Source organism: Sparus aurata, chromosome 22 (genome assembly GCF_900880675.1).
Source record: "Sparus aurata chromosome 22, fSpaAur1.1, whole genome shotgun sequence".
Lineage (NCBI taxonomy): Eukaryota > Metazoa > Chordata > Actinopteri > Spariformes > Sparidae > Sparus > Sparus aurata.
In genome coordinates, this window is record NC_044208.1 from 9,776,102 (window position 1) to 9,799,417 (window position 23,316).

The 23,316-nt window shown below is 41.4% G+C and overlaps 1 protein-coding gene across 1 annotated transcript in view; it reads left to right on the plus strand.

Moving 5' to 3' along the window:
- The window catches only part of igf2r (insulin-like growth factor 2 receptor), a 48,418-nt gene extending 26,266 nt beyond the window's left edge, over window positions 1-22,152 (plus strand). The window contains 28 exon segments of the mRNA XM_030404958.1: window positions 191-337; window positions 462-640; window positions 1,079-1,166; window positions 2,421-2,630; window positions 2,749-2,879; window positions 3,334-3,437; window positions 3,965-4,098; window positions 4,216-4,412; window positions 6,124-6,250; window positions 6,399-6,530; window positions 7,964-8,123; window positions 9,197-9,305; window positions 9,994-10,075; window positions 10,200-10,333; window positions 10,584-10,733; window positions 10,819-10,977; window positions 11,132-11,342; window positions 12,016-12,168; window positions 12,358-12,592; window positions 13,202-13,338; window positions 13,529-13,646; window positions 14,839-14,985; window positions 15,095-15,279; window positions 15,406-15,592; window positions 15,687-15,827; window positions 15,930-15,999; window positions 16,652-16,936; window positions 17,013-22,152. Coding sequence (XP_030260818.1) covers window positions 191-337; window positions 462-640; window positions 1,079-1,166; window positions 2,421-2,630; window positions 2,749-2,879; window positions 3,334-3,437; window positions 3,965-4,098; window positions 4,216-4,412; window positions 6,124-6,250; window positions 6,399-6,530; window positions 7,964-8,123; window positions 9,197-9,305; window positions 9,994-10,075; window positions 10,200-10,333; window positions 10,584-10,733; window positions 10,819-10,977; window positions 11,132-11,342; window positions 12,016-12,168; window positions 12,358-12,592; window positions 13,202-13,338; window positions 13,529-13,646; window positions 14,839-14,985; window positions 15,095-15,279; window positions 15,406-15,592; window positions 15,687-15,827; window positions 15,930-15,999; window positions 16,652-16,936; window positions 17,013-17,171 — 4,271 coding nt within the window. The 3' untranslated portion in view covers window positions 17,172-22,152.
- Window positions 22,153-23,316: the final 1,164 nt, after the last annotated feature.

The window sequence follows — 23,316 nt, forward strand, 5'->3', positions numbered from 1 at the left end:
TAAGTTAGTCTGTTAGTTATTATTAAGGTTTGTGTTCCTCTTTGTCTGATAGTTGAAGTTGCTAACCCAATAAAGTGACAATAAACCAGATGTCTGGAAGTGTTAGGCTGAGAAGAGTGATGATGTTAACAGAATGAAACCATTTCTATAAGTACCAGCCTGTGTAAATAAACCTGTCTCTTATCTATAGATTCTCAGGGTAACGAGTACGACCTGAGGCAGCTGATCCGGGACGTAGACGACAGCCCCTGGATCGCCATAGACACAGATGGGGTCAAATCACGCAGCTTTTACATCAACATCTGCAAACCTCTCCCCACTGTGAAGGACTGTCCAGGTCAGTGTGCTCATCCACTTTACTTCCCCAAGTCACCTGCACATTCATATATAAGGTGTAAACATAGTGATGTTTTAATCAGCTTCTCAGATTGTGGTTAAATGTGTTCTTTTCGTCTCTCCAGTGGGTCCTTTGGGAGCTTGTGGTATAATCGATGGAAAGGGTTACAACCTGGGATACGTCCAGTCGAGGCCACAGGCGGCGGAGGACGGCTCCATCAGCATCCTGTACCAGAACGGAGACCGCTGTGGTTCTACGTCCCGCTACTCAACGCGCGTCATCCTCCAGTGTGATGAAAACCCAGTGAGTATTAGAGGTCTACTGTGACGGACCACCAGTGTTCTCAGCGGTGTGTCCATAGCTACATCTGGTCAAAATGTTGTGATTTTTTTTTACTATGAACTCAGACAGAACCTCCGCAAGTTTTTAATTTTGTTTAAAAAGATGAACTTGGATGATTCAGATGTCCATGTGAATTTTTGTCGACATCTGACCTTTCCAAAGCAAGTTAAGAAACTCTGCTTTACATGGATGTCGACAGCATATGGACAAGATTAGCGCGTCAAAACAAATTAAACATTTTAGAACGTTAGCTATTTTTAGCCACAGTCTACATCCTTTCGGCATAAGAGGGCATGTATACACAGAGGCTTTTGGCAAACCAAATGCCACAACAAGCTGGAAATTACAGCTTTAATTGTGACACTTTAATGTTTTGTGTTTGTGTGTGTGTGTCTCTAGGGCTCCCCCATGTTTGACCGTGAAGACGGCTGCGAATACATCTTCATCTGGAGGACATCGAAGGCCTGTCCTGTCAGGAAGTCTCAAGGTAAAAAACACGCATATGTTACAAAGTGATGAGAACTGAGGATGCAAATATATTTAGATTAAAACTGCTGCTATTGGATATGTCTTTCAAATTCAGATATTTGAAGTCTGACATGTTTGGAATTCGAGCAAAAATGGCAACTCATCATGATCAGAGGATGTCTGCAGATCCTAATATGAATAAATTAAAGGTCATAGGTTAAAGGCCGAAAAAACATTGCGGACTCGTAAGGGGAATAGCATGCTACTTATGTTTACCCAACACAAATCTAGATTTTTATAAGCAGTGAGTTACACAAAGAGCGGTCAGCGGTCGACCGTATTTAGTCAGCGACCGTATTTACCCGACGTACAAACATACAGATTTTTAAGAAAAAGTAAAATAAAGCTCACAACTCACCATTCAGAAACGTCTTGTTGCAGTCTACATTGAACAACTTATTCGCTAGCTCCTTCTTGATCAGGGTCTGACTCTGGTTCAAACATGTAAGGTTGGACAGCAAAGTTTCCTCCTGCAGCCATGTTTCTCCCAGGGTTCACGCTCAATTGTTGTCATGGTAGCATAAGCGTGCCAGGGTCGTCACACCTCCCGGAAGAAGTGGGTGGATTACCTGTGTCTCATTTGCATTTAAAGAGACAGGCACTCAAAACAGACTGTTCTGAACAGGGCTGTTTTGGCAGGGTTATTGAACTGTTATGAACTGCCATTGTGCTTCATCCTTATGGTATTTTGACCAAAGCATGTCAGACATTTCATTAGGACACCAGGGAACTAGATTAACTTGTAGAAATAGGGTATAATATGACTACTTTAGATAGTCTTTGATTTGAATTTGTGAGGTCTTGATTGAGACAAACAGTTGCTCTAATTTGAGTCAAGCGCTTTTGTTGTCTGATGTTGCACATTTTTAAACGTACCTCTGGATACTTGCTCTCAGCTGTTGGCGAAATGAAGATTAAAATACTCAATCCTACTACATGAGAACAGTCCTTTGCATGAGATCACATTTATTCTACTTACCCTTATACTAGCCTGTGATGCTTGCAGAAGTAAACATTGAATTTAGGTGCCTCATACCAGTAGACATCCTGGATCAGCGGTGGTGACATTTAATAAATTTGTAAGGATTAATGTGTTGGAAAGGATTAATCATATCAGAGACCACAACGGTGTGGAATGAGAACTGATATTGATCACGCCTCAATAAAGGAGAGACAAGAATCTGTGTGTCATTGTCCAAACTCATCCTCCCAGGTGATAACTGTCGGGTCCGTGACCCCAGGACTGGCTACGAATTTGACCTGAGCTCTCTGAAAGGTAAAGATTACGGCGTCAGGAATGAAAAGTACATGTATCACCTGTCCGTCTGCGGGCCGCTGCAGAAAGGCATCTGTACCCACATCAACACCGGCAACGATACTGTGGCCTCCTGCCAGGTGGATGGCACCAAGGAGAAGATTGGAGGTACGGAATTGGCAAACAAACCAAAAAAAACCCTACATTTACTAATTTAATTCAGCTCTGGATCAATCAATGTCATTATTCACATATTGATCCCTTTCGTGTTGTTACATATGCGCAGGACTGGCAAACCAGGTCCTGAGTTATGTCGGAGAACAGCTGATCCTGAACTACACTAATGGAGAGATCTGTCATCGGATCTACCAGAGATCCACAGAGATTTACTTCTCCTGCCACCGTGACAGACACCCTGTGAGTGTCACACAGCCGATCTTGCAGCTCTTACTCAGTTATAATAAGTACCTATAATAATGATAAAGGAAAAGAAGTAATTAGCTCATGCAATAAGTTCTGGCAGAGTTGATTAGTGTCTTTGACTTCAAGGGAAATATTTCTGTAGTTTGTTTCCACTTTAAGTCCAGATAAGACTCCATTTTCAGAGTACCTAGCTCCTGTGTTGTGGCATACTTAATTCAAGAGTCAAACAGGACGGAACAAAGTGTTCCGTGTAGTTGCTGAAGTAGTCCAGCAGATCCATTACCACTGTATTTAAGGGTAATGGAACAAGGTTTGTCCTGATCTAAACTCCATCTTTTCATCTGCAAACAGACAGTTTCTTTCAGGTTCTTCATGTAAAGCACAGAAATGTATCCCAGCCCCTCAGCAATGATGACTAACTGTGTGTTGTGTCGATTCACTCGCTCAGGGAGTACCAGAGTTTATCAAGGAGACTGAGGAGTGTACCTACCTGTTCAGCTGGCCCACCGCTCTGGCCTGCGTCCCGGTCAAAACCACCAGCTGCTCCTACAAGTAAAAAATCCACCTCATATACGTCATGCTTCTCTTACTGCCTCGTGTCTTTTCTTCTTCTTCCTCTGTTTTCATGCACACTTGTGTCTGACATATCCATTGTTTCTGATTTCTTACACTTCAGCTGTTTTAAGTTAGATAATTGATCTTTGTTTTTTATTCTTTATTTCTTTATTTAAGTTTCTTTTTCTTCGAGTTTGGGAGTCGACATCTTGAAATGAAGTTGTCAAAGATCGTAGTTTTCCTAGATTTGATTAGAGGTTATTTCTACTCCTCTCATCATGAGATTGCAGTCACATTGTTGAGTAATAAATTGGACAGGTACTCGTAAATCGTTTATCATGTTTTTTATTTTGAGTTTTTATCACCACCAAGCATGCTAGAGTAGCTGCAGGGTAATGACTAGCATTATAACAGTCCAGTTACTATAATATTATTACCCACTGTTCAGAAGACTGCACAGACCATGAACACACCTGTTGCTGAATTTTCACCATCTGTGCTTCCGCCCTGTTCTCTGTCCTTAGTGATGGTCAGGGCCACTCGTACGACCTCTCCCCTCTGGCGATGGACTCTCGCAACTGGGAGGTGGAGCACTCTACAGAGGACACGAAGAAAAACATTTACATCAACGTGTGCAGGTCGCTGGTGCAGCAGGGAGGTCTGTGTGCATACATGTTTTCATTCAGTAAAGCCAACAGTAAAAATGAAGCATCCAACTACAACTGAATTTTCTGAAGTCATCCAAGGCTGACCCTCTGCTTACCTTCCATGACAGGCTCATGGAAGTGTCCCTCCAGTGCTGCGTCCTGTATGAAGGTTGGAGGTGATTATGTGAGTCTGGGACAGGTGGAGTCCGGTCCCGTGTGGGACAGAGGTGTCCTGAAGCTGAAGTACAGCAGCGGCCAGGTCTGTCCAGATGGAATCCGCAACAGTAGCAGCATCATCCGCTTCAAGTGTGAAAAAGACAAAGTGGTGAGGGATACACGTCGTCACAAATGATAAATGGTGTATATGTATCCTGGAGAGCTTCAGAGATGTCAGTCTGTAAAACATTTAATTTTAACCTGTTTCACCCTGCAAAATAATCCCAATAGATTTGCATCCAGTGATTTAACATGCTGGCTAAATGCTTCAGGTTTAATAACCTCTACATAGTAACAAGTTGTTATTATTATTATTTAAGAAAAGTTGTATTGGGATTGTAAAAAAAAAAAAGCACTTCCCCCATAGTTGATCTCAGAATGTTCAGATTTGGCTGTTAAATATGAAGATTGGACTATTCTTTCTTATTTTTTTTAAAGTCCGTGTAAACCAAAATCAGCCATTTTCTTCTAAACACATTAAACGGGTCATAAATGTGTTTACTTAAAACATGTAATAGCCATTCGGCCATGAAGAATTTAATTTTGGAGCTATGCTCACAAACAGTTTTTCACCATTTCTGTGTTCAGGATTTAATGGGCGGGTCAGAATTCATGCAAATCATAGCCGCGTTACGTAACGCGGCCGTATGATTTGCATAAACCCCGCCCTGCTGCGGAAGTGGTATAAATACGTTCAGCGCGTCAGCTTCAGCGGTTCTCCCACTCACTCTCCAGTCTCGGATAGCATTGCTTACAATAGTTTGCAGTTGGCTAACCAGTCAACCAGTCAGCTAACCAGCCATGTCTCCTCCACATCGCTCTGCATCTTTCCTGGATGCCACAGTGTGCAGGGTGACGGCGCTGTTAGCTTATTTAAGTTTCCTTCGGATGACAACGTATGGAAACGGGGTCAACTCCGTCCCCGGCTTGCATCCTCTCCTCCGCCGACGAGGAGATGTGGCCGCTGCTGACCGCCGCTGACACTCTCCGTCCCGCTGACGGCGGGTCCCACTGGCATAATGTGGCCGCCACCGCAGCCGACCCACTCCGTCCCGCTGACGGCGGGTCCCACCGGCATGATGTGGCCGCCGCGCCGCAGCCGGCCCTCCGTCCCGCTGACGGCGGGTCCCACCGGCATGATGTGGCTGCGCCGCCGCTGACCCTCTCCGTCCCGCTGACGGCGGGTCCCACCGGCGGTATGTGGAGGTAGTATCAGGGTCGCATTATTGGTGAGGCGTCCCAGTGTGAACGGATAATCCGGAGGCGCGGAGCGAGGGCGTGTCGGTCTGACGGTCTAACTACACAGGTCCTTCACTTAACTAAATACAGAGAAATGTCCCACAAAGCAACGTTACATGACCGAACAAAAGTAACGTAGTAACTATAACTGTCTTTAGCAACTTAAATGAGGAAAACAAATACCACAGCTGTATGTGTCCTGCAGCCCTGCTGGGGTATCCGTTTCTGATTCTGAACAGGGCCGACTGCCACAGATTAGTCAAACGTGACCCTGTGGTAACTACAACATGTGTGAACCTTTATTCACAAAAAAGGAAGTACTCTACCATTGATAATAGGACAGCTGGAGTGGAAGTTTTCAGTCAGTTTCATCTTCTGCTTTTCTCTTGTTGATCTATTCGTTAAATACAACGTATCAGTCATCCATCAGTGAAAACATAAAACGTACATACGGATCAATATGTTTTTCATCATGTGTGAACACCTCTGTTATTGAGTCTTTCCTTTTCCTCTTTGTTGCCAAAATATCCAGCCAGTGTGGGACTTGCAATGTAAAATGTGTGTTCCTCTCTCCCATCCAGGACTCCCGTCCTACTCTGATCTCTGCCGTCGAGAACTGTGTTTACAATTTCCTCTGGCTAACAGCTGCTGCCTGCCCTCTAAACAGCACCCAGCACGGCGACTGCAGGGTCACCAACCCAGCGACAGGTCAGACATCGAAACAAATCAGTGGTTCTGTACAAATTCCTTTTGATGACGATAGGAACTGGACACATGACATGTAGAAATGACAGTACAGGCCTCGATAACAACCCTCTTTTTCTTTCGTAAACCTTGTTCATCTCTTCTCCTGCAGGTCATTTGTTTGATCTCAACACCCTCACGAAGGAAGGAGGTTACACCGTGTACCACCAACAGGAATACAAGAAGATGTTCCGCATGAACATCTGTGGGAACGTGACCAATGCTGGATGCAGCCCAGGAACCGGTATGTACATCTATCCACTAGGTTCACTCAGCTGTTTATTTTGTAACTATTGATTCATGGAATAAGCACCACTCCTCCTCCATTGCATGCATAAAATTGCAAACTCTGCAGATGGTTTCTTCTCGGTCATTGAAAGAGTCAAAGGTGACCTGCTCACGTTACAAACCTCTTCAGTGGTCACGCACAGAAATCCCTTAGATGAGCCTTTAATCGATCAGAGCTGAAATGTTTTTGTTTTTAAAATGTGATGCTGACCTGGAATAAACCTTTAACTACACTTAAAATCCTGTGGGTCACTGATTAGTCAAGCTCTCGCTTAAATAATTTTCAGAGCTGCTTCCACAAGGCTGTTGGATAAATCACTATCATACGTGCCTGCAGAGAAATTTAATGAGAGACAGACCTAAAGATCTTTCCAGCTTTCAGATGCGGGCCGGTGTTCTTTCCCTGCCTTGCTGCGTACAATCACTGCCACAAATGCAAACATAGAAATGTACCAGAGTACTTTTACCTTTGGAATCAAATACATTTTTAAAAAAGTATGGGAGCAAGCACTTGCTGACTCCTAAGTAGATCCAGTTAGCCAGTAGCGTCCACTTTAGCTTTAAATTTTCTTGGAACATAATCAGCTAACTGCAATTACGGAGAGGGACTCATTCATTCACCTCTCTCCTGGTTACTGTTTACTTGTAATTTGGTTTATGTAACACTGAGGGCATGTGGGCGACGTCAGAAGCGACCAGAAATTCCACGACCTCTCAAATTATTGACTACTTTGGGAGGCATAAAGAGCGAATAGGTCTGAATTTGTAGCTCTTCTCGCTGGGCTCCAGACAAGTAAAACATTTACACAATAATATGAAACATTTAAAAAGCACAAATGAACAAAACAAATAAACTGCAAAAAAAAGTATGAGTACCCACATAATGTCTATTGTCATTTAGCATTAAAAGAAAACGTGGCAATTGACAGTTATCGGATTCATGCACCAGATTTTTTCACAGGTAGCTGAAAAAATACACATTTTTCATGAAAGTTATTAGTCATTAGAGGATAAATCCTGCATTCTCATTTCAATCTGAATCTTATAGTAAGAAAGTACTAATGCCTATGGCTCATGACTCAATCGTACTCCAAATGAACAAAAATGGTCAAAAACATTGCCTCCCTCTTTGAGTTAATAAAAATCTGTTTTATGTAATTGTCCTTTAAAAAATAGATTTAATTATTCTGGATTAACAGGTTTAAACTATGAATAAGTGATCTTATTGGACAAACTTATCAAAAAGGTTTCCCTGATGTCATTTTAAACTTGTAATCTACATAAAGTCATTATCATTTACATGTAGTGTATCTATTGAGTCTTTAGCGCAAATATATCAGATTTTGTGCAGTTCTTTTGTATTGACTGTGTGAATATTGTTTGTTGTAGCTGTGTGCATTAAGGATACAAAGACTGCGGTGAGCGGCGGTCAGGTGAGCAGGAAACTCTCATACAAAGATCATGTTCTGGAGCTGACATATGAAGGAGGAAGTCCCTGCGCAGCGAACCCCAACATCCACCACAAAACCATCATCCACTTCATCTGCAGGTACTTCAGACTCTGTTTGATCCTTCATTTTTCATTACATCTTTATTTGTGTGTTCTTTATCAACTGCTTTAAAATGCATTTTTTTAATATGAAGTTTTGAACAGAAACAGTGGTGGTCAATAAATTGGCCATGTTATTGTGAGGGTGTCTAACATACTACGATGTCTTGAATACTTTAAGACCTTATACTTAATGAATATTATTTATTTATGTAGTTTGACGGGGCAGTGCACAGCTCCTGAATACTAGTTTTTGATCTTTTTATGTACGAAAATAGATTCTTTGACATGGATATTAAGCAATACAACCTCTCAATTGCGGCACTCGCATAAAATCTGTGTCACATGGGCCACCACTTTTCCTTCACCACCGTCCAACTCACATTTAATTCCCGTCCAGTCTTCTCCCAGCTGCTCTGTAGTAATAATTTTTCTCTGTGCCCCGGTTGAAGCAACACCATATGGCTGTTTCAAAATTCTCCCAAACTCTCAGGACCTCACCTCAAAAACTTTTGCCAGCGTTAAAACTTCTTCCTTTTGCTGGCAACACTGCCCCCCATGACTATCGGAGGTATCGCTCTGTTTGTCTGTTTCCATAAGCTTCCAGAAAACGTGCAGAAATACGGACAAAATGAAAGCAGTGTACAGACAGAGAGCTAATATACATCGAGACAGAAATAACATCTCTGTTACGAAGAATACATTATAGTATAAAATGACTGTAAATAAAATGGACTTTTACAGAATCTAAACACCACTTTTCACAAAATGGACACACAGCAAATCCATTACTTAATTACTTATACATGTAACAACATGCACTCTGGATGTTTTTTGAAAAGCTTTGTTCTTCAAAGAATAGAGACAGGAAGTGGAAAAAAATGTATTTCTCTTAAATTATATTTACTTTTCCCCAGCTTAATTAAACATTTTGACAATCGTTTAAAGTGTCAGAAACCTCAAATCTATGCGTTTTGATTTTTTTTTTTCAAAACACCAGTTATATATTTGTCAAGTTAATACTGGAATATACTATTTTCTATACTCTAAATATTTGCATTGTGTTTGTATAGGCCACCTAACATGGGCTCAACCCCTCCAGAGCCAGTTCTCATTGACTCCAACGCAGAGACCTGCACACACTACTTCTCATTCCACACACCGCTCGTCTGTGAACAGCCAGTAAGTATATTTGTATGACTGTCAGAGCAGTAAGTAAAGAACAGTGCCTGTCAGTGCTTGTGACCTTTTAAAAAGTCAGTGTATATCCAGTTTAAATCTTGGGAAACTTGAGGTTTTCCGATTCAACACAGTAAAAATAAGCAAAGTGGATTTTCTTTTCAAAAGACAGCAGCTTCACTAATGTCCCAGAAAACTGCCTGTGTTTCATGCATCGAAACACATTCACACAAATGTTAGTACAGTCACTTTGTTGTGGTGATATTGCCAATTTTTATATTGATAATTCATTTCCACACTAAAATGAAAAAAATATAAAGCATTCCTGCACCGACTAGCACTAAATTGTCCATTTAACAGCGCAAACTGAATTTGTGTTGAGCGCAGTCTGCAGATAGTCTCTTCAGAGACTTCTCAAGGATGATCAGAGGAATGTAGCGATGACAGCACAGGATTGTCTCCGACTCACTTGTCCAAATTAATTCCTATAAAACTGTGTTCAGCAGTATTTTTAAGAAAAAAATATTTGAAGAAAATACTTAATAATGCAGCCATTATATAAAATGACAATGATTGCATTTGGCCTTTCTGAAGTGTACAAACTGTTACAGCTCAATGTGTTAGACTTAGCCCGGTGTTAAGATCTACAAAGACGAACCACTGATGTTTCTGTTGTTATCTAATTTTTCAGGTGAGGTGTTCAGTCCAGAACAGCTCTGGTCTCATAGACCTGACTCCTCTGATTCATGTCAGTGGATACTACACAGCAACAGGTACACTTATCAGATACTGTATGTTATGATTTAAATCATGTCAGTTGTTATTTTAAGTCGTGTGTGTCATTTCTGGGGCATAACATTCGTCCAGACTTACTTTCCTCTGACTGTATCCTTCCAGATGAGGCGATGGACCAAAGTGATGGAACTCCAGACTTCTACATCAACATCTGTCAGCCTCTTAACCCGATCCCCGGGGTCACCTGCCCCCCTGGAGCTTCTGTTTGTATGGATCCTGATGATGGACCTCCTGTGGTAAGAACAGTTTACTCTTACCCCACTTTTGTGTGATTTAATCCTAACCAGAGCTCAGATTTATGTTAATAGTAACATAATACATTTAAAACTATGACATTACAGAAAATGAATTAAATATAAATACAAAATAATTACATGATCAAACAAAACTGATCCTTCTCCTGTCTCTCAATTTTATATCTGTGTTCCTTTCTGTCTGTCCATAATTTTGCCATCACCCTTTTCTCTATGTAATTCTCTCCTAAAGGACATCGGGCGGACGACCAGTGGCCCTGAGATCAACAATGTAACAGGGGAAGTGTCCATCACTTACTTCAGCTCCACCAAGTGTGTGTCGAACCCTGCACAGAACTACACCTCAACCATCATATTCACCTGCCAGAGAGGAGTGGAGCTGGTCAGTCAGCACTTTTAATGATGAGAGTACTAACAGATGAACTGCTACTGTTGAACAAAGCTCTGACCTTCAAGTCTTTGTCCAGGGTTCTCCGCAAATGCTGAAGCGGCAGGGATGTGTCTATTTGTTCGAGTGGGCAACTCCCGTCGTCTGTTCAGACACCACAAAGACCAGCGGCTGCAAGCTCACCGACTCCCAGCTGCAGTTCACCTTTGACCTGTCCACCCTCTCTGGTGAAGTCCAGGTGAGCTCCATAACGTTACGCCCCAGTGATCTTGGACACTTTTGAATATTCATCTTGTTAAATCTATTTCCTTTGGTTTGTGTTTTGTTCCTCTATTGTTTTCTATTATATCCAGCTATTAAAACTGTAGTAAAGTAAAGTTTCTGTGCTTTAGGTCCCAGCAGGCTCCAGCATGTATCACATCAACGTCTGCGGCTCAGTGGCAGAGCTGGCCTGTAAGAACAGTGCCGTATGCCGGGTGTCTGGTTCTGGTTCAGAGAAGACTGCTTCATCATTTGGCATCAGCAAGGCCATGACGATGGACTTCAAACATGATGAGCAGGCCGTGCTGATGCAGTATGGTGGAGGAGATTTCTGCTCACCTGGTAAGACTGCTGCCAAAACAACCAAATCTTGCTGTGGCTTAAGAACAGGGGCCTTTTCAGTTCTTTAAAAGTTACTTAACACTTATCTTGAGCTGTACCAGCAACACATCTTAAGACAAAACATGAAAAAGTGAAGCTTATACCCTTTAATTCAGCTCTGATTGGCTGTGATGGGAACATGACACCTGAGTGGTCACTCAAATTTTCGCCCCTTTTGCAGCATGTTAAGGACCTTGACTTGTTAATCGTTTTCTAACCACCTTCGTTGGAGTAGCTCTAAGTTAGCGTTGAGTTTAAAGGCAGAGTAACCACTGTAACATTATCACTGGCCTCCATGTCAATACTAATATTGCGGATGTGCTCTGCTCCTGATTATCAACATATTCATCAGGATTTGTAAAACTACATTTGGAGATCTGTGCCCAGCTTACCTGCTGCTTTTAGTTAAATGTCAAATTTAAACCTTTATATCGGAGAAAAATTTCTAAATCGGTTTCTGTATTTGTAAAAACTGCACTAGTATTCTACATTAGTATACTTGTTTGTTTTTCTTATTATTTAAAGCACTGTTTTTCAGTAACATATAAACACTAATACTGTGCCAGGAGCAGACCGAGATAAGATCCTCATTCTTAGAAAACAAACAGTTAATGTGTGTGTTTGTGTGTTTTAGTGACCACTGAGCGGGAGGTATGTGTGTTCCCCTTCACCTACATGAAGAAGCTGTACACAGACTGCACCACAGATGGGGGCACTGATGGCAGGAAGTGGTGCGCCACCACCTCCAACTACGACAAAGACAAGAAGTTTGGATACTGCAATGCGAGTGAGTAGTACTGTCAGGAAAGATGAATACATGAACAGAAGAAGATGCGATGTCGCAAATATTAGAGACTGAAACTGAAGTCTCCTTTTTTTCTCTTCTTCGTGATGTATTGTTGTGTTGCATTTTATCACGTCAACCGTTACTTCTCTTTTCTGACAAACATCCCCACAAACACTCTCCTTCTTCCAGCCAAAGATAATGGTCAGTCATCCATATTGTTCACCTGCGACCAGTCTGCAGGCCACGGCTCTCCACTGCTGCTCTCAGAGACAGCAGGCTGTTCGGCCACGTTTCAGTGGCGGACCAGTGCCGTTTGTCCTCCAAGGAAGATGGAGTGTAAGCTAGTGAGCCAACATCAGACCTTCGACCTCCGGACTCTGTCCTCCCTCACCGAGCCGTGGAAGTTCAGCCACCATGGAGATTCGTAAGTCTGGGTTTATTCACAAATGGACACAGTTCGCTTGTCTTAGTCATATTTTTTATATTGATTTATTCATGATTGTTTTCTTTTATCCTCAATCCAGAGGGACAAGGGGAGGAGGGGTTATAAAATGGAGATGCTACATTTGTTTTTGTGTTATTTAAGTTTCTGTTAAAAATAATGACACATTTTAAAACTGATGATAGTACCATTTTAAAAATATCTTTTTACTACTTTTACTAGCCAAGTTCCATTACATTCAATGTGTATGTGCCAGCTTTTGTGTCTGATGAGCTAGAAGCTAGAAATGTCATAAATAACTGCTGGAAAAGCAGTTCATACACATACAAGTGTCACGTTGCTTTGTCTTCTTTTTATTTGGAAGTGTTCCTTGCTTTAAAACACAGGTTAAAATGACATGCAATTAAATATTCTGACAATAAAAACTTTCCTGGCTTCGCAATAGATACAAGAAGAAGAAGAGGTATCACTTTGCATATGTTTGATAAGTGAAAAAATGATGAATGTTTCTGCAAGGCAACTCAAACACACGTGCCTTCACCTCCTGAGTTTTTTCAAATGTGACACTCTTTCCTGTTTTTATCTCCTCAGATATTTCATCAACCTGTGTCAGGGGATCCATGGTGGACTACCAGGTTGTCCAGAGGACGCGACTGTGTGCAGACGCTCAGCAGCAGGAAAAGTCCAGATCCTGGGCCGAGTCTATACACAGAAAATGATCTACACTGGTGGGTGTTCAAGACACTTTAGTGTGCTTGATGTAGGACTTAACAAGGGACGATTATTAGGATAATTAAATGAGAATATCTACAGGAACTGAGGCGACATTTTTGTTTTTATCTTCAGATAATGTTGTATAGTAACACTTATGTGAGCATTCTAAAAGTTGAAGCTCATAGTCTCAAACTTCCTCTGCAGACGGAAAGATCTCTGTCAGCTACTCAGCTGGAGACGATGTCTGTGGGAACGGCATGAAGGCCAAGACTGTGATGCAGCTGAGCTGTGGCTCCACTGTCGGACACCCTGCCCTCATCAGGTAACACACACACCACAATTAAATCAACTGTTTTAGAAATGACTTTTCATTTTAGTACATTTTAAGTTAAGTTGAGGTTGAGAGATTTATTCTTGTTACACATTTACCCATACTAAATGTAAAAACTAAATGATTCTATCATATCTGGACACAATTCTGCGCCTTGTTGGCATTTCTGGTTGTGTTATCTTCTGAACGTGACGCGACAGCGACACTCATTAACTTTTCGGGTTAACATGTGTGACTGCCAGTTAATGAGAGAACAGAGTGTTTCGTCAGGTGAAGTTAAACTTTCTCTCGTTACGTCATTTGAGGTGCATTGCAAAACATTTCAGACTTGATGTTATTCAGCCATAAATCAGTCAGAATGTCTCATTTGATAATCCTTAAAAAGTGATCACATTTTCTCATTTCAGCGCTGTATCTGTGTGTTTGGATCGATTTAAAGGATGTGTTTCAGGGATTTACTTAACAGTACCACGGGCCAGGACTGTGCTTTTATTGTTTTTGTCCAAACGCTACAGAACAAAATCTCAGTCAGTCCGTCAATTCAAATTGCTCTTAAAAATATGCCTAAACAGACAAGCATTTGGAAAATGTTTATTCAAAGGGTTTGATTTTTCTCTTTCATATTTTGTTTTATCTCTCCATATTTTATACTTCTTGTTCATTACTCTTGAATTCCCTCGTTTTCGTCCTTTTTTTGTTTTCAATCTTTGCACCATTATTGTGAAACACCTTGTAACTCTGGTTATGAATGACCCTATAGGAAAAAAATGTATTGTTATTGTTAAAGGTGCACTACGTAGGTTTGGGGAAGACATTTTTATCAAACTCGGATGGAGGGTGGGCTCCGGTTCAGAAAAGATGCCATTACATTTTAATGAGGATCCAGGATTTTTTTTCTGATTTTCTGTAACATTGTGAGGCATTTTTCAATCATTAATTTCTCTGGGAATAATGCATGGATCTTGATGAAAAAAATCTGGTGCATGACTGTTATCTTTGAGTGAACACAATTTGATGCAAATAAAAACCCAGATCCAGTGGATCTTAATATGTTTTATTTGATATAGTTTATTGAATTAATGGGTCGGCTTCAGCAGGGGTATGCACTCTACTGAATGCCATTCAAGTTCAATCTGCAGCCATGCTAAGACTTTCTCATGTCGATCTGTGTCTGTGTGAGCAGTGCTAATGAGGCGTCATGTGAGTTTGTGATTGGCTGGGAGACTCGGTCAGCGTGTGCCGTGAAGCAACGGGAGGTGACAATCGTGAACGGGACGATAGAGGTTCCTGATACTGGGGCCAGCCTCAGTCTGGGAGAGCTCTACTTCAGGTAACACAAGAAAGCCACACTTCTTCACAGATATCTCACATTGCTGCATAAAAGACAGTCTAGAGAAGTTAACTTGTTTTTACCCTCCTCCTCCTCCTCCTCCTCTCAGCCACCATCAGGCGTCTGGAGACATCCGTCCCAACGGTGACCGCTACATCTACCACATCCAGCTGTCAGGCATCACCAACAACTCCCTCAGCAGCTGTCTGGGTGCCAACATCTGCCAGGTTAAACTCAACGGGCAGTACAGGCGCAGGATTGGCTCCTCAAACAAGGCCAAGTACTACATTAAAGGTGATTTATGGGTTTGTTTAGTGTCCCATTTCTGTCAGAGAAAAACATTTTTTGTTATTCACTGGCACCCATTCTTTGTGGTCACAGTTGTCTCGAACATATTTTTAAATACTACTCTTCCATCAGGAGGAAACCTGGATGTGATGGTGCCCTCTGAGTCAACATGTGGACGAGAGAAGACCAAAATGGCGTACTCCACCATCATGTTCCACTGTAACCCCACTGCAGGCGTCGGCATCCCCGAGTTCATGCTGGAGACGGATGAATGCCAGTACCTGTTTGTGTGGCACACCAAGGCTGTGTGTGGTCTCACGTGAGTAAACAACACCTATACACTGAAAGCCATAAACCGTCAGGAACTCGTGAAAGAAATGCCCAGTAACATGAAGTCTTTCTTCGTCTCATAGAACTGTTGAAGCAAAGTCATTTGACGACAACAGCGACACCCTCTCTAGGCGGAGCAAGGCGGTCGGGGTGATGCTGACCCTTCTGCTGGTGGGTCTGGTTGCCTGTCTGCTCGGGCTTTTACTCCACAAGAGAGAGAGGAGGTGAGAACATGAGCGTCAAACAAAAGATGTTGGTAGAACTTTCTTTTGTTGAAAGAACTTGAACCTACTGAACCTGTCTGTCCTGCTCTCATTTGTTAACAGAGAGCTGGTGATCCAGAAGGTCGCCGGCTGCTGCAGGAGAGGAAACCAAGTCTCCTATAAATATTCCAAGGTAGGGTGAGCCAATGAGTGAATTAATATTGTATTTGTTCAGACACTTGTACTCCAGGTCATGGCAGGAAAACACATTTTTCAAGCCAATTTATGCCTTTTAAAGGATGCTGCTTCTGATGCAGTGGAACATATCGCCTCTTGCTATTCCCTGACTCTCTGTATTACTTCATCCAATCATGGGCCACATGTAAAAAAATGAAAGGAACAGTTTCACTCCAGTTATACAGACAGTAAGTTCTTTAACGTGCAACTGCAAACCTCTGTAATCACGTTAGACAGGTGGGCTGCAACTTTCCCTTCAAAATTTGAAACACAGCGGTGTTTGGCCACTAGAGCTGGCCCAAATGGTTCAAAGCATCGACATTTGTCAAGGAAATTGACATCCAAATCAGTTTTTAAGTGTTTTTTTTTTTTTTTTTTTTTGTTTGTGGGGTTTTTTTTGAAGAGGAAGACGAAGTTGCATCTTATGCACCGATAAAGAAGCAAAAGACTAGAATAAAGAGTGAGAAAAAGAGCTCCTCTATGGCATTTAATTAATCTCAAGGTGCATGCAAGTTAAACGAGCGCCGAAATCAGTATCTGCAAGCGGAAAGCGAGGGAGCACTGAGCTTTGACATGTGCTAGCTTAACTAAATCCGTGTTGTCCTCAGGTCAACATGGATGAAGAAGGGGGTGAAGAGGAGATGGAGTGGCTGATGGAGGAGCTCGAAGCCCCGCCCACATCCTTGTCCTCCTCCTCCCAGCGGGGCAGGAGTAACCACGGCAACGGTCACATCACGACCAAGCCAGTGAACACAGACGGCCTGCGCTCGTTCTCTCTGGACGACCCAGACGACGACAGCGAGGACGAGGTGCTGAGCGTCCCCGGGGTCCGAGTGGTCAAATCCTCCGGACTCTCCAGGCACTCTGCGGCCAATCGCAGCGCCTTCCTCCAGGTGAGTATTGCCTCTGGCATCAGTCCAGGTGTTACTGCGCCCTGTGAGAAAAGCTCACAGAAGTCTGTGATTTCAGGAGGAGAGCGACGAGGACCTGGTCGGCCTCCTGGAAGAGTCGGACAGGAAGAGGAAGAGCAGCAAACCTCGCTCCTCGGGCATGAACCACGGCAACAACACGGCAGCCAATAGGAAACGGGACGAGGACGACAGTGACGAGGACCTCCTCAGGGTGTGATGTCACTTCTTCCTTCCCGTTCCCCTCGCCCTCCAATCTGAACTCTTCTCTCAGTGAATGTCTCCGTAACAGCAACAGCAACAGCAACAACGACGATGAAAAACCAACAACATGTTGAAAGCAGAAAGCGTTCCTCTCTTTTGGGATTATTTTTTGTTGGACTGCACCTTTACTCGGCCTACTCAGACTCTATCCAGTCCACTGTCTACAGACTGTCGGTGTTAGCACATGAGTTTTATTTATTGATAGCTGATTATTTAAACTGTTCTTCAGGTCAGTGTTTGACCTGCGCCCTACGTTCTCTTATTTTCTGTCATAATTCTGAAATGAAATAATTTGTTTCACTAAAGTTCCTTCAGTCTTACCACATTTATCTCATACAGACCAAACAGACTAGTTGAGTCTGTAATAGGGCTGCAACAACTGATGAATTTTATTATTGATTAATCTACTGACTGTTTTTACAGTTGATTGATAATCAATTTATCGTTTTGTTTATAAAAAAAACTGTGCGAACGCCTCCAACATCCTACCCCCCAAAGACTTTTCTTTTACTGTCAGAAATGACAAAGAAAAGCAGCAATTTACATTTAAGATGCTGTAACCAGCAAATGTTTGACATTTTTACCAGAAATCATTGAACAAAATAGTTGACAATTATTTCATTAAGTTAGATCAGTTTTTTGCAGTTCTAGTATCTAAAAAAAACCCATCTATTTCAACAGGTCAACTCTGCAATGAGGCATGTCAGTGACGAGATGTTAAATATTTTTTTTCCTTTCTGAGTTTTGAAATGAAGCTGTGCCATTGCTTTAGCACTTTATTGTAGCATTGAACAGGAAACTGTCTACATGTCTCATCGCAGACTTTGGCTGCCTTTGGATTTGATTTTTGTTTTTAAAGTCCAGTGCGTAGGATTGACTTTTTCCATTAAAGGGGGCATAAAACTGAAACTTAATAATGACCTGAGGGCCAAAAGCAAACACCTGTTGTTCTGTATTATCTGTTAAAATCACTTCTGAGTTTAAAGTCAGAATTCTGACTGAGAAAAAAACGCTTCTGTTGTTTTGAACTAAAAAGACTTTTTTCTGACATTATGATGTCTACGGACTTTAGCATGTTAGCCAGCTCGCAATGGCTTATCCCGGTCCAGAGCTCCCCGGTGTCCACTCCCCTGGCTAGCGCTCTGAGCTGGGAGCCAATTCTTACATATTGCCTGAATACATTTTTAACATGTGGACTAATCCTCTCCTGTAGAAATAGAATATTATATGCACAAATATTTTTCATCAGTGTTTAATCAACTGAAATGAAGAAACGTGTGTTTTCGTAAACCTAGAATGACCCTTTAATATCTACAGAGCCAGCCATGTTTCTACAGTAGGCCAGAGCAGACAAAGCAACAAACACTGGCTCTAAATCCTACTCACTGGACCTTTATTGTCCCATAAAGACTGTATTAGATAACTGTGGTGAGCTGTTCAGTTAGTAGAAACAATTGATCTTTAGATTTTGGGAGAAAAACAGCAACTATCAGAGTAAATAAAGGGGAAACTGGTCCAGTTTTCCTGACGTAGGCGGTGAAGGTGTGGGCTTGTGTTGTCTCTAAAGGGAATGAAGACACGCGTGTGTCTTCTCTTGCTGTTTACAGTTGCTATAAGAGCAGACCTTTTCTCTTTCTTTCCCCACGAAAAGAAAGCGCGATGCCTTCCTGACGATGAATTTACGTTGCATCTTCATCGATGAATCGTGTCCGGCGACAGATTGATTTTTGTCTTGTTTTGATCAGAGACATTGTATATAGAAGATAATGTTCTATAATATGGACGTTCTGTTTGTTTGTTTGTTTGTTGTCCTCACCGGTGAATTGCTCACACATGTGTTTTCATGATTATTTAAATGGTCGTCTGAGCTGATTATCTGTATGAATCTCTGTTCTGTGAGAAAATAAGAGGTGGCCTTAAGTGTGAATGGACAGTCGACGAGGACAGAGGTCGAAAGGGAGATGTTAGTTAAGCTTGTGTTGGTTTTTTGAAGTCCCCCCTACCGCCAAAGCCATATTTCTACAGCCAACACTGGCACTAATGTATGGAAGTTGGGAAATTTCATTTCCGCCTGCACGCTCTCTTGCATTAAAAGGTCTGCGACTGTTGATGTTCCTGCATCGAAGGTGAGATTTTAAACTGGTTAAAGCCATGACTTTGTAGTGCCGAAATCAGCCCGTTTTAGCCAAAAGCATGTCAGACAGGAGAAGGACGTGAAGCGTGGATATGTCAAGAACGCAGGCAGATGACTCACATTTAACATATGTTCTGCTTGATAATGAAACTAGTGTTTTCATGAAACAAGATTACAAAAAGATACAGGAGGGAGGTGTTTTGGTAAAGTTTGTTTGCGCTCTTTCTAAACTGAAATCAGACTGACTGCAGTGTTCCTACTTCAGAGTATTTGGATGCCGTCCCACTATCAGGCTCTTTTTATGTGATGTTGGTGTTTTGTTTTTTTGTTGTTGTTTTTTTTTTTGCTGAATCAGGACACAGATGAGTGGAATTACAAACTCAGACTAGCTGAATTTTTGTTAACGTTTCACTCTTCTTCTTTAGAGGTTCTGGAAGATTCAAAACAAATCCAGTTCCTGCAAATTAAACTAAACATGGTGGACCTCAGTGCTGTTTGCCATAATTCATCCTCTCTGGTGTGCATAACAGTTAAGAGTGTTTTCTAAGGCAACGATAATTTTCATGATAGATTAATGTCTTTATTAGTCAGATCTATCACGAAACGTCAGAAAATGTTGAAAAGTTCTCCAAGGTGACGTCCGAACATGAGTCCAAAACTCAAAGCAGTACATTATGTTGATCAAGTCAACCAATTGAGTACTGAAGTATATTGCTGACCTTGAATAGTGATTTAAGAAAAAAGTCCACTAAACAGTCTTCACTGGCCAAAGTTGAGCAAACGGAGCAATATCTCTCTGCTGGTGGCTGAAGCATTGTAGGAAGTTGAATACAGTAGTTGGGTTACGAATTGTCGTCTGTCAAGTTTTAGAAACTGCATTACTCGACCTGAAATCACGAGTCAGTCCACAGAATATTAATCTGAGATGGTCTTGTAATTTGTGTAAATTGATTGTAAAAAAAAACCAATCCACATTATTAGTTTCTTTATGTTTGTTGTTCAATTTGAAAACATCACCTTGGAAAATGGAACATTTTTCACTGTTTGTTAGACATTTTCTAGGCTAAAAATTAATAAGTTGATCAAAGAAGTGATCAGTAGATTAATTTGTAATGAAAATAATCATCAGTTGCCGCTCCTTATAGCAGTAAATACTGAGTATTAGTATTTTAACGGGACATTTTGAGGCGTCTCGTCACAGGTGTTGTTCTCACGTGGCCAAATGACCGGAAAGGAGACGGTGTGCGATCCACAGACGGATTAAATCACTCCAAATTTACTTTCGGTGACATACTACCTTGAAGGGAGAGCACTCGTTGATTTAATGAAAGATTTTGTGTTGATTTGCAATCACAAATATTGTGCACGTACATAGAATGTGTATTTATTACGTCCTGTATATCGATTACATTGCCGACGGTACAAAGGGGGAATAAAGGTAGATTCAAGGTAGATTTTTTTTTTGTTTTTCGCAGTATTCAATTCACAGAAACTGTTTAAAAAGAAAACCTGCTGTTGTTGCTAAAATATCCAATCAATCAGTAAGGAAGGTTCACCATTCAGGGTATTTCTAAAGCTTTGTACACAAAATTTGTTAAACTGGTTTTTGTAAAGATGCCACTTGACTAAAAATGACAGACAAAAAAGAAAAAATAACAAAGGATAAAAAAAATAATAATCATGAGCTGGCGTTGGCATTGGAAACATCAATATTTTATACGTTTGAGTTTGAAATGTACCCTAAAAATCAATGAATGAAATAGAAAACATCATCCTGTTCCTCTCGCTGCTGTTCTTCCTTTATGATCGCTGAGATCACAAACTGAGACGTCACTTTTTTCCAGAAACAGTTTATTAAGTGAAATTGTCAGACTCCGGAAAGGTCGAGAAGAACTGATGGATTGTTCCCATCCTGCTCTAAAATATGACTTATCATGTAGTGTGTCTATGTCATTTATTTTTCAAAGGTCTCTGAAGAATAACCATATCTTTAAGTTACCTATCTGACACTTTGGGAGTGTTTTTTGCTTTCAAGTCAAATCTACCTTTGAGATCATAGAGAACGAGGTGATGGTTCAGAGTGCACAGGGCGGGTTTCCAAAGAAAAATGAAATCAGTAAAACTACAAGTTCCCAATGAAATGTCAAGAATCCAGATTTATTGTCAGGAGTTTTTACAACATCCTCTCTCATCAGAAATGTGGACTTCAGCTGTTCTGAAAGTTTTTTTTTTTTTTTTTTTACTTTAATTCCTGGCCCTGTTAGAAGGATGTTTGAACTGAAAGCATCTACCTGTGTTTGGCACTTTGTGATCAACTCACCTCTGCCGAGGAGACGTCGTAGCACTCCTCGCCTCAGAGACGCAGATTGTTTTTGTATGTGAAGTCTTTTTTTTTTTTTTTCCAGCGTTGCATCGCGTCTGTCTCTGCTGTATTTAGCACCAAAGTTTGCGCGGCTCATCTGCATGGTACTGTACTGAACCTTCTCTTTTCCTGTGAAGGGATGACTGGAGACTCTTGTGCTTTTTTTTTGTGTCAACGCTCGTGTTGAAACCAAATTTGGCGTCAAAGGTCGAGATCAAGAGTTCGATTCGGGAGCGAACAAACAAGCTCTGAGAATTTTTTAAAAAAGCACAAGAAGATTTTCTGTGATGATTCGGTACAAGGGGGATCATTATTATGTTTTAGTTGGTGTAAGTTATGTTGTCCGATTTTGTTTTTCAGCTCTTTGCCTGTTTTCCTATTTAAAAAAAACATTGATGTAAAAAATATTGCATTATTTGAATAAATGAGATCTGCTGTTTATTACCGTTGTCGTTCATTCAACAACAAACACCTAAAGAATCACTTGAGGGCTTAACTTGGACTCGTCTTGATTGACTTCAGACATGACTTATCTCAAGATACCTTATTTGGACTTGAGGGACAACACTTGAATCTAAATTTCTTCGAAGAATCTGAGACCGTCGTCATGAAAGTCCTCAGAAAGATTGGGGACTTTTCCTAGTTGCCTTAGTTGAAGTGGCGCCACCATCAACAGCTTCATTACCTCAAGATGAGACACCCAACATGGAAAATTCCAGGTCACAATCCGCAATGGCTGGTAGTCTTTGCAGGTAGGGAGCCGGTAAAGGATCGCATCCCTCTTTGTAGTTCATGTTACCAGGCAAAGGGGGATGCGATCTGAAGGGATTGGTGATTCAGTGACAAGCTGTTATTCCAGACCTTATATCTTAAATCTCCCGTTGTTTCTTGAAATATGTGAATATATTTGACACATTTCAAGTAATCTGAACGAGTCAAGGTCAAGGCTTACGTCCATTCAGCCAAGATACAAGTCCAACTCAAGTCTCAGGTCATTGAAGAAAATTCAAAGTCAAATTCTGTGTCCATTAACAGTATTCAAATTGTGTGTAATTCGAGAACTCCAAGTCAAGTCTCATGTCCTCCGAGTCAAATCATATGAATCCTAGTTCAAGTCCGAGTTTAAGGCTGACTCAAGTAGGCTACCATCCTTCGAGACAAGTCCAATCATGTCTCTGGAGATAAAGTCTCAAGTCATTGGGGACGAGTCTTGAGTCGAATTCAATTGTCCAAGTCCAAGAACTCATGAGTACTTGGAGACATATCCACATCTCAAGTCATGTCTGGGGTCTAAAGGTCAAGCCTAAAGTCAGCTGAAACAGGTCCAAGTCAAGTTTAAAAGAAATGTCAGAAATGTCCAAATAGACCCCGAATGATAAAGATGCATCCAAATCAAGTCTCAAGTTCTTTGAGATGTAAGATTTATGTTTTGCATCTGTCAGCTGTTATTTCAGTGTTTATATTCTCACATCTTTATGTCTAACAGACTTCCAGACACATTAACAGATTGGCAGCATGGCATGTCCATCTGTGTGCACATGTGCCTGAAGGTCATGGATCACCCTTTCTGACGTGTGTAGGAGTGATGAACAACGTGTGTTAATG